This window comes from Cyprinodon variegatus, unplaced genomic scaffold (genome assembly GCF_000732505.1).
Source record: "Cyprinodon variegatus isolate N-32 unplaced genomic scaffold, C_variegatus-1.0 Scaffold1089, whole genome shotgun sequence".
In the NCBI taxonomy this organism is placed as follows: domain Eukaryota; kingdom Metazoa; phylum Chordata; class Actinopteri; order Cyprinodontiformes; family Cyprinodontidae; genus Cyprinodon; species Cyprinodon variegatus.
The window spans coordinates 67,056-82,681 of record NW_015151542.1 but is presented as its reverse complement, the minus strand read 5'-3'; the positions used below and the strand labels follow the sequence as shown (position 1 = coordinate 82,681).

General features: G+C 40.1%; 2 protein-coding genes across 3 annotated transcripts in view; both read left to right on the top strand.

Moving 5' to 3' along the window:
- The window catches only part of LOC107101371 (tripartite motif-containing protein 16-like), a 10,669-nt gene extending 1,952 nt beyond the window's left edge, over positions 1-8,717 (top strand). The window contains exons 1-2 of one of the 2 annotated variants that reach the window (XM_015400258.1): positions 5,646-5,697; positions 5,804-8,717. In XM_015400258.1, coding sequence (XP_015255744.1) covers positions 5,812-7,485 — 1,674 coding nt within the window. In that variant the 5' untranslated portion in view covers positions 5,646-5,697; positions 5,804-5,811 and the 3' untranslated portion in view covers positions 7,486-8,717. Of the gene's footprint in view, positions 1-5,645; positions 5,698-5,803 lie in introns of those variants that run through there. The other variant, XM_015400259.1, reaches the window with a different exon arrangement.
- A 2,377-nt stretch (positions 8,718-11,094) lies between these two features.
- Positions 11,095-13,078, top strand: LOC107101373 (tripartite motif-containing protein 16-like protein). Its single transcript, XM_015400262.1, has one exon. It carries the CDS (start codon positions 11,229-11,231, stop codon positions 12,780-12,782), a length of 1,554 nt encoding a protein of 517 aa, XP_015255748.1. The 5' UTR covers positions 11,095-11,228; the 3' UTR covers positions 12,783-13,078.
- Positions 13,079-15,626: the final 2,548 nt, after the last annotated feature.

Here is a 15,626-nt window from a genome sequence, read left to right as displayed (position 1 = left end):
ATAACATAGTTATGTATAATATATTACATTTCTGACTGTATATCCCTGTAATTATTACACACTGTAGCTTTAAAATGTGTTTTCTAATTCCAGTTTAATTATTCTCTAATATTAGTTGTGTAATTTCTTCACTGCTCAAGGTCAGCTCTATTTATGGAGCTATTTTGTCATCTTGTTTGGGTGTTTTGTTATGTTCATCCAATTTCTTATACATGTTTAACAGTTTTTAATATGCAGAGGATTCCCCTTGTCATTCAGTACATGTATTGGGTTCAGGTAAAATGGGGAGAAACAGCACCCCCTCCTGGTAGTTGGCAGTGATAAGTGGAGTGTACACAGGGACCACTTAGCCAGTCTTGAATGAGGAGCACGAGGTAGGTTCGCTGATATATTTTATGCATTACTGTTATATTCCTTAGCCATCTGTAAAGTGTAAGTAGATTAATGTAGATATGAATGTATTCAAAGGAAACTTTGTTCTTCATAAGGTGGTTTCTTTGGTGACGAGTCTGAGCCCTGCTAATTTTGTGTTTTGCTTTTAAATACAGGTACATATTTTTATTTCTTTGTAAATTTGTAAAATATTGCTGTTTAGTCTTTGCATGAGGTGCAGATTCTTTGGAGACGAGTCTGAGCACTGCTGATTTTGTGTTTTGGTTTTAAATACAAATAAACAACCTTTTTTTCATTCTTCCTGTCTCCTGACCATCTTTAAACACAATGCAGAGTATGAATGAAGGACAGTTTGCATAATTAAAGAGGAGTGACAGGGAACTGAAGGTTACACATGCAGTGAACATTAATCAGGATTTACTTAATTAACTTAGTTAATAAAAAAAATAACTCAGTTAATAAAAACATTAATAAAAGTTTAACAGGTTTATTGAGGGGGTAAACTAGGAGTTGGATCTGGAACTCATTGAGTTGGTAACCCGGAACTGGAAGTGAGAAGGGAAGTTCAGTGGCAAGTTCAGGTACTGTGGGAATCTTGGAAACTCTTTTTGCAAGGATAGGACTCACGTTTTAGGGGGGTCTTGTAAGTTTTTGAATCCAGACTGTGTGGTATATCCAGAGAATAGTGAACACGTTGGAGGGCGGACAGGTTGACAAGCGTTGGACCCGGAGGAGTAATGGAGCGGACTGTCACTCGGATTTCTGATGGGTACTTGAACGGAACATATGGAGGTTTTCCCCTGCTCAGAGTAAACTCGGTTTTTCCTTTCAAGGGACAGAAAGTCCAGGAATCCAGTAACACAGGAAAGCTGCCATGGAGCAAAGACAAAAAACTGGTTAGACTCAGAGAAACAAAGCTAGGTTAGACTCAACTAAACTCAGCTTGGCTAAAGTACCCAAAACTGGCAAACACTCTGGCGTTGAGGTAGTGACAGCCCACTGCTCAAATACTCCTCCAGATAATGATCCAATGAGTCGCAGGTGTGCAAGGAGGGACAGCGAAGACAGGGCACCTCCTGGTGGTGGAAAAAGGACACACACAAACAGGCCATGCAAACTGGATTCCTAACAGTTTTGTTGTTTACGTTTGTGTATAGATGAATTGAGAGAAACTCTTACTATGACAATAATTGTCAGGATATCCTTAATCGTTTTGTTGGCCAAAGATCAGATTTTTGATCGAACTTATCGTCTTTCAATTATCTGGGATCGTGTTGGGGAGGTAGCAGGCTCAACAGGGTAGTGGGTCAATAACGGTGTCTGGGGCATTTTTTTGAAGGTTCACACAGACTTCCATGTGCTCAACAGAGGTAGCATGACTGCCTTTAGGTACTGAGATGAGATCCCCAGACCCCTTGTAAGACCATATGCTTGTACGATTGGCCGTGGGTTCCTCCTAATGCAAGACAATGCCATACTTCATGTTGCTGGAGTGTGCCAGCAGTTTTTGCAAGATTAAAGGCATTGAAGCTATGGACTGCCCTGCCCATTCCCCAGACCTGAATATAATTGAGCCCATCTGGGACATCATGTCTTGATCCATCTACCAACGTCACGTTGCACCACAGACTGTCCAGGAGTTGGATGATCCTTAAGTCTATGTCTGGGAGGAGATCCTTCAGGAGACCATCTGCCACCTCATCAGGAGCATGCCCAGGCCTTGTGAGAGGTCCCACAGTCAAATGGATCCCACACACAATACTGAGTCTCATTTTGACTTGTTCTATGAACATTACATCAAAGCTGGATCAGCATGTAGTGTGTTTTTTCACTTTTATTTTGACATTATTAAAGAGCTCTCACACCCCCACCATGGACTCTTCTCCCTGCTGCCCTCTGGGAAAAGATGCATCTTTGGGTACATTGGGTCGTCCCTACAATGAGCATCGGCCCATCTGGCATGTGCCCTGTATGGCCATTAGCCAGTCTGGCTCTGCCTCCAGGTCTTGTAAATATCTAAAGATTTATCTATTGGACCCATGATAGTTGAGAATAAAGATACTTATCACTTATTTTGAGGTTCAACACACTGTTTTCAATTGATGCATTTTAATTAGAGGCACTTCGAAATGACACTATATTTGCTATGAACTGACACTGACGAAACTATATTTAATAACATTGAGATTTTGAAAATCATCAATAAATGATAATTGACTGAAATCAAAAAATTTAAAAAGAAACTACAATTTTTTTTGTTTTGCCCACTAACACCAGTTAGTGCTTCAGATCATGGACTCCCCCTACAGGAGATAAATCATCCAGGGACACTTTGTTAAGATCCCTGGATCCTGCTGTCATAACCCCACTATCATAACCATATCACTATGACATAATCTGCCATATGTCTGCATACTTACATCGGTATTCATATTGCTGCAATAAAAAAAGAAAAAACTGATCTTTTTATCTGTATTATAAAATCCTCTGCTCCTTTATTTAAAAACCGTCTTCATAGTCCTGCTGTTTATGGTTTAAATTTTTTATTGCCAGTTTTTTTAAGCTGTTGCTGACTGTTAGACTGCTGAGTAAAGGTCAGAGAAAAGTAGCTTAACTTATTAACCAAGATGGCTTTTCTCTTAAAATGAGCCAAACCTTCTGTTTCTTTCATTTTTTTAAAGCTACAATGCTCTACAATTACAAGGATTTATTGATAGAAATGTAATATACATATGTTGTTTATTATCGTGTACAGTGCAAACTGAAAGTCTCAATCTTTATGTGTGCGTTGCCTTAGAAATAGCTACTTATGATAATTACACAGGCGCAGGTGTCACATTAATGGAGGCAGACATCTTTGCGCTGACCAACTAGTGACTGTACGGATCATCATTACACTGGAATGGGTCTGTGTCGAGTTGGACTTCTATGAAATCTATACCCCACACTGTCTGATAAAATACGATTATAAAATCATCTACATAAACAAACCTCATCATTACTTGACAAGACAGGCGATGTGGGNAAACATTTCAGCAGAGGGTTAACATTGGAGGCTGAGAGTCACATGTGAGTCTATCTGGTATTTGAGCATCAGTTGCGTGTGAGTGCGTTCAAATTGTCCATGAAAGCTGTCCAGAGGCCATTGTAGGTCATAAGATGGAACTTTATTAACAGGTGCTACAGTTCTGAATGCGTCCACAGGTGTCCGAGGGCAGAGGAGGGTGGGGGAGCTGGCAGTTCTGGGCCTTTCCACCGTAACATCCAGGGGAGTTTTTGATAAGGGGGAGGCCAAAATCCAAAAATACATTTTTTTTTTTTTTTTCAAAGCAAGCTGCATAGAATTTTTCATCAGCCTTGAAGTCTATTTTTGCTGGGCTCCACATCCAATATTCCAAATCTGTTGGGCTTTTTCACCTTAAACCCAGTGTGCACATCCAAGGTATTATCCCATCTCAACTTTGAGTTAAACCGCAGCCAGCTTGTGTTTCCATCACATCCAGCATACGGCTCAATTCACAGTCCTGCTTGTACACAGCCTTTGTGAGCGCGTAAACCGCTGCTGGCAGCCTGGTCAATGCATAAGTTGCCTCTGACATCCTCTGTAATTGTAGATACATCAGGTATCCTCCAAATCCAAACATGTATATGTCTTCCATGTCAACATCAATAAATACACCATCTTCCAAACCTTCCAGGAGTCCAGGGTGTATCCCACGAAGTATGTCCCGGCAGGACAGGATGGGTCTCCTTTACCATGTCGTCTAATTGAGAAAATTTGAGGGACTAGCTGACCAGGTCCATTGTTTGATTATGGTAATATGAAGAGAGGGCACAGAAAAGACAAGACACAGCAAAGCAAACACAGAGCAGGGAGGTACAGGAGCAGCCGGAAAATGCGACCGCCTCTGCCGAGAGCAGAACAGAAACCTTACTTCCAGCCAATTTAGGGCTGTTCCTTTGGTCTCCTTCGGTTGGGATGTACCTAGAACATTTCCAAAGGAAGTGGTTATGGGGTGCACCCAATAGCTCTCTGAGACACCTCATCTGATTCCTCTCGATGTTGAGGAGAAGCGGCTCTACTCCGACGCTCTTCCGAATGTCCGAGCTAATCAATCTAAATAAATGGGATGCCTGGACAGCATGTAAAGGAAGCTCATTTTAGCTGCTTGTATCTAGGGTCTTGGTTTTTAAGAAAATGACATTTCACATTTCAAGACAATAGGTGGAGGTAGGATAGTAGACCAGCTGGTAAATCAAGAGTTTCGTCTTTGGGCTAGTGGTTGAATTATAAAGCAGCTGCACTGATCTATCCATCAATCTCCTGCTCCTTCATGCCACCATTCTCGAACGTCAGGGTGGGCTTAATATCTCCCATTAATATATGTCTATCATTGTCCAGGATTTAGATGTGGTATACCTATTGTTTTGAGAACCTTTGGTTTTAGAAGGAAAACTCAAGTAGGAAGTTGTAAAAGACAGTAGGCATATCAGTGCTCTGGCAACAAAAGTTTCAATTAAAATTCCCAGAGTTTTTCATTTAAGTTTGATGTATAGGGGGAGTGGCGGCCTAGTGGTTAGGGCATAAGGCTTTAAATCCTGAGGTTGTGAGTACAATCCCCCACTTTCATAGACTGCCACTCTGGGTCCCTGAGCAATACAGAGAAGTAAATTTGCTCTGTATTAAAAAACAGTATAAATAAGATTTCTATTTTATAAAAAAAAAAAAGATGAAAATTTATAGAATAGAAGGAATAAAGCATTTGTATCTTATTTTATAATTTTTGCATATTTCTTTTCGTATTGTCCCTTCAGTTTTCTGAGGCTCTCCTAACCTGTGGCCCCAGTTTGGAACGAAAAGAAAAAAAATCCTACTCTATACTTTACCCATCTGCATGCCTTCCGTGTACATGCTCATTACGGGAAAACATAACTTCAACCAGTTCATCTGGTTAAAGATAACATGAGGCCCATTTTCGGCATGCAGTTTGTCTTGTATTTGTCTTTCCTCGTGCAACACAGAAAAGTGTCGAAGAGCTTTTTGCTTTTTCATCAGATTGTACCTCAATAACTTACACAAAAATGTGATTTAAAAAGAGAATAACTGTTTGACCAAAAGACGACAGATAAAGCTGGCTACAGAGTCTGCTTATAAATTGAAACTTTAATGAATTAAACATGGAGTGAGAACCACTCCCATCTTTAAAGCAGCCTGACAGCTTCCTGATGCTTCCATTCATAGATCAGCCTTAGTCAAAACCTTTGCATTGTTGTTAAAGGCGCCAACAACTCAACTTGCTGCAGGTCAGTGACTAATTGACAAACAAAAGAAGCTTGGATTTTGGTGCGATTTGTGTATTTGCTGAAAAGTACAGAAAGGAGCTATAGGCTTTTTTGTTTGTTTTTTCAGGGATTAAAATGACCCAGCCAAGAAGTCAGACTGACGCAGCTAGATTCTCATGCGCCATCTGTTTGGATTTACTGAATGATCCAGTAACTATTCCCTGTGGACACAGTTACTGTATGACCTGTATTAAAGACTTCTGGAAAACAGAAGATCAGAGGAGGATCTACAGCTGCCCTCAGTGTAGGGAGAATTTTATACGTAGACCTATCTTAAAGAAAAACATTGTATTAACAGAATTAGTAGATGATCTGAAGAAGACTGGACATAAAGCTGCTGCAGCTGATCACTGCTATGCTGGACCTGAAGATGTGGCCTGTGATGTCTGCACTGAGAAGAAGATGAAAGCTGTCAAGTCCTGTCTGGTGTGCTTAGTTTCTTATTGCCAGAATCACCTCCAGCCTCACAATGATGTCTCTGGATTGAAAAGGCATAAGCTGGTGGACCCCTCTAGGAAGCTTGAGGAGATCATCTGTTCTCGTCATGATGAGGTGATGAAGATCTTCTGTCGTACTGATCAGCAGTGTATCTGTTATCTCTGCACCATGAATCAACATAAAGGTCATGAAACAGTCCCAGCTGCAGCAGAAAGGACTGAGAAGCAGAAGGAGCTTCAGGGGATACGACAACAAATCCAGCGGAGAATCCAGGACCAGGAGAAAGATGTGAAGCTGCTTCAACAGGAAGTGAAAACCATATTTGTCTCTGGCTATAAAGCAGTGGACGACAGTGAGAAGATCTTCACTGATCTGATCCGTCTCATCCAGAAAAGAAGCTTTGATGTGAAGCAGCAGATCAGATCCCAGCAGAAAACCAAAGTAAGTCGAGTCAAAGAGCTTCAGAAGAAGCTGGAGCAGGAGATCACTGAGCTGAAGAGGAAAGATGCTGAGCTGGAGAAGCTCTTAATTATAGAGGATCACACCCAGTTTCTCCAGAACTACCCCTCACTGTCAGCACTCAGTGAGTCTACACACTCATCCAGCATCAATATTCGTCCTCTGAGATACTTTGAGGATGTGACAGCAGCTGTGGTGGGGCTCAAAGAAAAACTGCAAAACATCCTGAGAGACATGAGGACAGACATCTCACTGGCAATAACTGAAGTAAATGTTTTACTGTCAGAACCAGAACCAAAGACCAGAGCTGGATTCCTAAAATATTCACAAGAAATCACACTGGACCCAAACACAACATCTACACAACTTTTACTTTCCGAGGAATGCAGAAAGGTGACTTTTAAGAAGAAGTCCCTACCTTACTCTGATCACCCAGACAGATTTACATTTTATGATCAGGTGCTCAGCATCCAGAGACTGACAGGACGTTGTTACTGGGAGGTCGAGTGGAAAGCAGAAGTAACTAATCTTGCAGTTGCCTACAAAGACATCAGCAGAGACGGGACGTCAGATGAATGCATGTTTGGATTCAATGATAAATCCTGGGTGTTACGCTGTCACACAAAGGGTTATCTATCTTTGCACAACAGTGTTAGAACTCCTGTACCAGGTCCAGTTTCCTCCAGAATAGGAGTGTATCTGGATCACAGAGCAGGTATTCTGTCTTTCTACAGCGTCTCTGAAACCATGACTCTCCTCCATAGAGTCCAGACCACATTCAGTCAGCCTCTATATGCTGGTGTTCGGCTTTTCGATGAGGGAGACTTTGCCGAGTTTAAACAACCTGAATAGACCAGAGCTACAGAGTTTGTTTGGTTTTTATGTGAGAAAAAATATATTTATTGTAAAATGTGGGTATGGTAATATACAATTGGAGTCTTTCAAGGTTATATTAGACATAGAAAAACACAAAAAATCATACTAAACATGAAATCATGTTTTGATTCCATTTTCTTTATTGAGCTGCAAACACCTCAAGACAAACGTTCAACAACAAGATTTACTTGATGGACCTTTTAGGCCAGTGAAGATCCTCTTGTTATAAGCTCTTATTATATCTAGCTTAACTGTAAATGCTTATACATAGGAGCTATTTTTAAATACAAGCCTATACAATTACAAAATCCCTTCTATATTATCATTTTAAAACAGAACAACTAATTTTTAAAGCGTAAAAAACAGAAAAAAAGGTACTCCCTTAAAAAAAGTGACACAATCTAGTCAGAAATATAACTATGGTAAGGAAAGGACATTAATATAGAGGATTTGAATACATTTTTAGTTTGAGAATAATATAAAAAATACACATCAAATATATAAAATTTAGATGTTTATTCTTTTACAGTGATGACTATGGAAACTATACAACTATTGTGGTTATTTCTCCTTTGTTTCTCTGAGCATTTTCAGTGATTGTTTTCCCAGAACTTCTGCTTCAAACCAGATCCATTAGGTCATTGAAACTTTAAACATCTGCATGTAAGTTTATCAATTCAGAAAAGTCAAAACAATAGTTTTATTCAACAATCATGTGACAACTCTATAAACTGGGAAGATTAAGGTATAGTTCACAAATATATTGTAAAAGGTATTTAAATGATCTTGGAATTGAGATAAAAAGGAAATAATTACTTAATCAAAACACCTGTTAGATCATTTAGACCATTTTATTCATTTGACTTTTGCCATGTTTTTTTTTTTCAAGATTAGGTGTCATTTTAAATTGATGCCTTTTTTTTTTGTTAAAACAAAAATAATGACTCTAATATGAATTGGTTTATGTGTTTTCATTGAATCCCTGTCCTCTCATGTCTGTAAAAAAAAAAAAAAAAACACTTAATCTTTGACAGTTCAGTATTATTCAGTTGTAGTATTCTAGTGCTGCTGGGCTAATTGTGTTTAAATCTAATTATTGTTTAATTTAAGTGTTCCTCTGACAATGGCTGCTAACAGTTATAAACAGATTATTTTCTATAATCTGTTAATGTTCTAATTTTGTAGTGAATGTAATATTTGTCCTGTTCTACATGGATTAAAATGTGAAAGTAAATCCAAAGAAATAAAATATAAATAGCTCCCTGAGCCATCATTGATGTTTCCTGACTGGGTTTGTTATGGCATCAGTATTCTGCGAAAAAGGCACACATGCAATAAATACTCCCACAAGCAGATTAACTTCATACAGACGCTGATAAACGACTCATCTCACGCTCCTAATAACTTTTGTTACTTTGAAGGTGTTAACCACTGGACAAAATTTCATGAAATCCCTTATCTTGACTTCTGATGTGTTGCCAAGGTAACCATCATATACTGTCTTCCTGTTTTCAGCTAATGTTTGAGCTAGCAGAAACTATTTGACTGGAACTTTTTTTTTTGTGGGTGTCTTATAATAGTTTTTTAATGGACACCCAGCAGCCAATCAGAATCCAGTATTCAGACAGTGTTAATTTAATGATGATTTGCTAACAAGCCTTCAACTGTTAAAGAGAAATGGTTTGCCTGAAGTTGCATAGCTAGGAAGAAGAGTACACGTTATTTTATTTGTGGAAAATACTTTAAAAGTGACAAAATTTGACATGAGCTCACAGAAACAGGTCCACACACAGGTAAGAGAAATCCATAGATGCATAAAAAGCAAACAACAAGTGCAGAGAAGGAGCATGTATTCATGGTTGTGCTACATTTGGGAGCAATGTCACTACAAGCTTGGACAGTTTTAGGGGGCGGGGCTAAACTAAAGGCTCCTTCAGGGTCTCTCAGTGATTTAGCTGCATAGCTTACGTGAGCTCCTGTTCTCATCTTAAACTATAGGTAATCAGATTGCTTAATTTGAAACTAAACTTACAGGATTGGTTGCCTTTATGCTGGATAGGGTCGACACGTGTCAGTAAGCCATTCCCCCTACCAGTAAAAGATGTTTTAAACAGCTTTTCCAGTCGGAAAGGTGTATAGGAATTGCCCGCAAAATTGAAGGACTCTTAAGCAGCCCTCAGTTTAGGCCCGCCCCCCTGCACAAAAACAATGCCAGCTTCTAGTGAAATCGTAGCTGAAGCAACTTTGCAGTGACACTGAAATAATATCTCATTGAAAAAAAAGTGGTATCATCATAAGTTTTTACTTTTTTTAGAAGGAAATATTAGAACTTTCAGTGTTTGAATTTTTGATGATTGACTTTCTTTTCCATATGGATGATTGTGAAGATTATTATGGTGTCATATGATGTTGATATAATAAAATATCAAATGACATCATTATAATTTTGAAATAATCAAAAGTATTTCATTGAAATACACAAGTGATATTTTAAAGTTGAATAATACCAAAGCACACAGATAAAACAATGGAATCACTGATTAAACTAATTAATTTGTGATTGGTGTGACGTCTGACAGAGCAGTCAACACTCAAGGATTAATTAAGCCTGGATGTTAGCCTGCTCTGGAGAAGGCTAGCTGCTCAGACTAAATCACTATGGCTAACTTATGCATTACTGCCTTTGGGAAACATAGGGGGACCAGTCATTGGTCCACACCACTTAGTTAGTCCCCAAAATGAACCATAGTCCTGAGAAATTGTCCCCATAGGATAACAAAGACATGGTCACACACAAAACAAATGAAAACATGAAAACCATGATCAAACACCAAGATGATTATTTAGTAATTAAAATAAGTTGTTGGACTGGCCTATGAGGTCAAGCCTATACAGTATCTCTTACAGGACGTTGTTTGTCACAGTAACCCGTCAGTCCAGGTCCTACCTGTTCACAAGATTATAGACAGGGTGACTAATATCTTAAGCATGAATTGTTTCTAATAATAGCCTTTCTCAGACAACACATTCCACAGAGCATATGATGGTTTAAAAGACTTTGAAAAGACATGATTTACGTCCAAACACCATCTACATTTGGTCTAAAAGTGAAAGGTGAAAATCCAGAATTTTCAGATCGTTGAAAAGTTGTTAACTGAGTTTGCAAGTTCTTTTTAATGTGTATGATTGGACAAGAGTTGTACAAAATGAGACTGAACAAACACAGCCCAACTTTCAAAAACTGTGTCTTGACTAAATTAAGACTGTGACGGACCGACCAGATTTAGCCTAAAAGCCACTGTCTAAACAATGTCTGGTGTTTGGAGGGATAGAGATGTCTTTGACAAGTTTTAAAGATATTTTAAATGTTTCATCAAAAATACGTTTCTCATATTTATCATTTATAGTAGGTACAGGATTTTCAGAAAAAAAGTTTTTACCTGCCTAAGAAAATACATTTTAACTCCTCATTCACCTGGAACAAAACATGCAGTGATAACCACTCCCACCTTTAGCACACTGAGAGACGGGCAGTATATTTCCTGGTGCTTCTATTCAAAGATAAGACAAAGCCAGAATTTCTTCATTGTGTTGAAGGGCTAGCAAGTGGCAGCTGCTGAGATCAGTGATTCAATGAGAACAGAAATAAAGTTTAGCTTTTTCATGACATAATTATTAGCTGAAAAGGAGAGAGGCTATAGGCATTTTTAGGGACTAAAATGGCACATCTACGAACTCAGACGAACTCAAGCAAATATTCTTGTTCCGTCTGTTTGGATCTACTGAAGGATCCAGTGACTATTCCCTGTGGACACAGCTACTGTATGGACTGTATTAAAAATGTCTGGGATGGAGAAGATCAAAGGAGAACCTACAGCTGCCCTCAGTGCAGGGAGACATTTAGAACAAGACCTGTTTTGAAGAAAAACATCATGTTAGCAGAATTAGTGGAAGATCTAAAGAGGACTGGACTCCAAGCTGCAGCAGATGATCACTGCTATGTTGGAACTACAGATGTGGCCTGTGATGTCTGCGTTGGGACAAAGATGAAAGCTGTTAAATCCTGTCTGGTCTGTAGTGCTTCTTATTGCGACAGTCACCTTCAACCTCACTTTGAGGTACCTGCGATGAAACAACACAAGCTGATGAACCCCTCCAAGATGCTCCAGGAGAACCCCAGCTCACCTCGGAGCCTGATCCAGGCCAAAATTACAGACAAAATGAAAGAAGTGAAGCTGCTTCAACAGGAGGTGGAGGCCATCAATGTCTCTGCTGATAAAGCAGTGGAGGACAGTGAGAAGATCTACAATGAGCTGATTCATCACATCCAGAAAAGAAGCTCTGATGTGAAGCAGCAGATCAGATCCCAGCAGGAAGCTGAAGTGAGTCGATTGAAAGAACTTCAGGAACAGCTGGAGCAGGAGATCACTGAGCTGAAGAGGAAAGAAGCTGAGCTGGAGAAGCTCTCAAACACTGAGGATCTGAACCAGTTTCTCCAGAACTACCCCTCACTGTCAGCACTCAGTGAGTCTACACACTCATCCAGCATCACTATTCACCCTCCAAGATACTTTGAGGATGTGACAGCAACCGTGTCAGAGATCAGAGGTAAAGTAGAAGACATCCTGAGAGACACATGGGCAAACATCTTACTGACAGTAATGGAAGTGGAGGTTTTGCTGTCAGAACCAGAACCGACAACCAGATCTGAATTGCTTAAATATTCATGTGAAATCACTCTGAATCCAAATACAGCAAACAGAAATCTGATATTATCTGAGGGGAACAGAAAAGTGACCTATAAGGAAGTAAAACAGCCTTATCCTGATCATCCAGATAGATTCACGGATTATAACCAGATCCTTAGCAGGGAAAGTCTGACTGGACGCTGTTACTGGGAGGTGGAGTGGAAAGGGGATGGAGTTTATGTAGCAGTTTCATATAGGAACATCAGCAGGACAGGGAAACTGGCTGACAGTAAATTTGGACTCAATGAAAACTCTTGGTTATTATTCTGTTGCAAAAGGTTCTTCAAATTTTTTCACAACAGCAATGAAAAACGATTTTTTATTCCAGTTTCCTCCAGAGTGGGAGTGTATCTGGATCACAGAGCAGGTATTCTGTCTTTCTACAGCGTCTCTGAAACACTGACTCTCCTCCATAGAGTCCAGACCAGATTCACTCAGCCTCTATATGCTGGAACAGGGTTTGGTGTGCATGATACCGCCAAGCCTTATGGTGGAAGCTCCGCTGAGTTTCTTAAACTGAAATAGTCAGAGTTGATATAAGGTCAAGTTGGTTAAAAGGTGTATTTTTTCTAGTTTCTTTAGTCTCGTTGATGTGTAATTTCTTCACTGTAGAGGACAGCTGTCTTGCTAGAACTGTTTTCTTATGGGATTTTGTTGATGTTGTAGTTTGTTTGGGTGGAAGCAACTTCCAGCTTCGGTTCAGCCATTCAGACTGTGCTGAGGAGGATTTAAAAAAAAAAACTGAACTGTTGACATTTACATGTATTGCTTTGTCAAACCAAATGTTCAAATATATGCACAGATGAGCTGATTATCATAATTGTCATTAATAGGTGCATTAGTCATTGTTTAATAAAACAAAGATCTGATTTTGGATTAAACTGATTATAAGAATAAATGAAAAAATATTGTGTAATGATATAAGGTTATTTGAGTTATTTGATTTGAGTTAATGTGTTAAGTTCCTATATGCCTTAGTTTCACTTTCGACCTTTGTCCATATGAAATTAGTTTATTTACTTCAGCTTCTGCTCTAACGACCAACAAATGCCAGTTACATTCTCTCCATATTTTTCCCCTAGTTTCTCATATCTCATCACTGGATTCTTAGGTTTTTGTTAATTTCAAGTAAAGTTTATTTACATGATGTCATAAAGCGCGGACAGATGGACCCAGTATTCAAGGAGAGACAGTCAGTAGGAAAGTTCAAAGGGTTTATTTAATGAAAAACAAAACTTAAAGGGGAGCTGCTAGGATCTGTGGCACGCGGCAACTGCAGGCGGGGGGGCGGGGCACCGTCCAATCTCTGACACTCTGTAGTGGGAGAAACAAAGGTAAGTGACCATGTTCATCTGACAGAAGATGATTATCTGAGTTGGTCACTTACCTGGTTTAACAGTCCAGTCCAAGAGTGTCCCCAGTGCTGCAGTCCCAGAGGTCATGCAGGAAAGCCGATCTTGGTCAGGGATCCAAAACAGACAGAACAGGATCCAGATCAGGCTGGAACAGACAGGTGGCAGGATCCAGGCTTCCAGGCATCATAGAGCTCCCAGGCCGGTTCAGAGTCTGACTGGGACCGGAAGTATGACCAGGTGGTCACGCACAGGAGCAGACAGGATCAGGTGCAGACAGGCAGGCTCAGTGGAAGAGGGTAGCCGAGACAGGACGTGGAACCGGAACTTGATGCAGGAACTTTAAACTGGTCTTCTCCTTGGAGCCAGGCTTACTAAGATAAAAACTGAACCTCCCCACATATAGAACCAAAAACCCAGAGGACTCCGCGGGGGAGGAACAGTGGACGATCAGGAAATGAGACAAACACAAAAACCTCTTTCCACTGGCTGCAAGGATCCAGGACATGAACCAAGAAATCAAAATAACAGACAGGCTAACAGAAAGACAAATAATGATCTGGCCCTGAATGCTCAGGCTGAACTGAAAATAACCCAGAGGAAACAGGTGAGAGGAATAAATTATAATTGAGGCAGGGAGGGAAAACGACAGGTGAAAGAAATATCCAATTAAGGAGGAGCAAACAGGCCAGATCATCACACATGATCACCAGTAAGTTCTGGGGGAAGCAGTCTTAGCAGAGAATTCCAAACTTACCTCTCCCCAGACACCCTGAGGAATTCCCAGGCCAGCTAAGAGACATAGTAAATCAATCAATCAATCAATCAATCAATCAATCAATCAATCAATCAATCAATCAATCAATCAATCTTTATTGTCAACCACAATTTGCATTGTAATTCAACACGTTCAACACATACTTGGGGGGCTGGACAGGGGAACGATTTGACTGAGCCCATCCCTGCCAAAGAACGGTGCTGTTAGACGCATTCTTTTGGCTGCTGGGGGCCTCGCCATGAGACAGTTTCCTTAGGGCACATCTCTGTGGAAAGATAGGAGCCACATTGTGAGGCAGAGGCAACACATTTCACATTTTATCCTTGACGGTGTATAATTTGAGATCAAATCAAAAAACACCTAAGCACTAGAAAAGCACATATAAACATGAGAAAAACATTTCAGCAGAGGGTTAACATTGGAGGCTGAGAGTCACATGTGAGTCTATCTGGTATTTGAGCATCAGTTGCGTGTGAGTGCGTTCAAATTGTCCATGAAAGCTGTCCAGAGGCCATTGTAGGTCATAAGATGGAACTTTATTAATAGGTGCTACAGTTCTGAATGCGTCCACAGGTGTCCGAGGGCAGAGGAGGGTGGGGGAGCTGGCAGTTCTGGGCCTTTCCACCGTAACATCCAGGGGAGTTTTTGATAAGGGGGAGGCCAAAATCCAAAAATACATTTTTTTTTTTTTTTTCAAAGCAAGCTGCATAGAATTTTTCATCAGCCTTGAAGTCTATTTTTGCTGGGCTCCACATCCAATATTCCAAATCTGTTGGGCTTTTTCACCTTAAACCCAGTGTGCACATCCAAGGTATTATCCCATCTCAACTTTGAGTTAAACCGCAGCCAGCTTGTGTTTCCATCACATCCAGCATACGGCTCAATTCACAGTCCTGCTTGTACACAGCCTTTGTGAGCGCGTAAACCGCTGCTGGCAGCCTGGTCAATGCATAAGTTGCCTCTGACATCCTCTGTAATTGTAGATACATCAGGTATCCTCCAAATCCAAACATGTATATGTCTTCCATGTCAACATCAATAAATACACTATCTTCCAAACCTTCCAGGAGTCCAGGGTGTATCCCACGAAGTATGTCCCGGCAGGACAGGACGGGTCTCCTTTACCATGTCGTCTAATTGAGAAAATTTGATCAATTGCATAGAGAGACTAGCTAACCAGGTCCATTGTTTGATTATGGTAATATGAAGAGAGGGCTCAGAAAAGACAAGACACAGCAA

Coding starts and splice junctions, on each gene's coding strand:
- LOC107101373 (XM_015400262.1), top strand. CDS start 11,229: ATGGCACATCTACGAACTCAGACGAACTCAAGCAAATATTCTTGTTCC.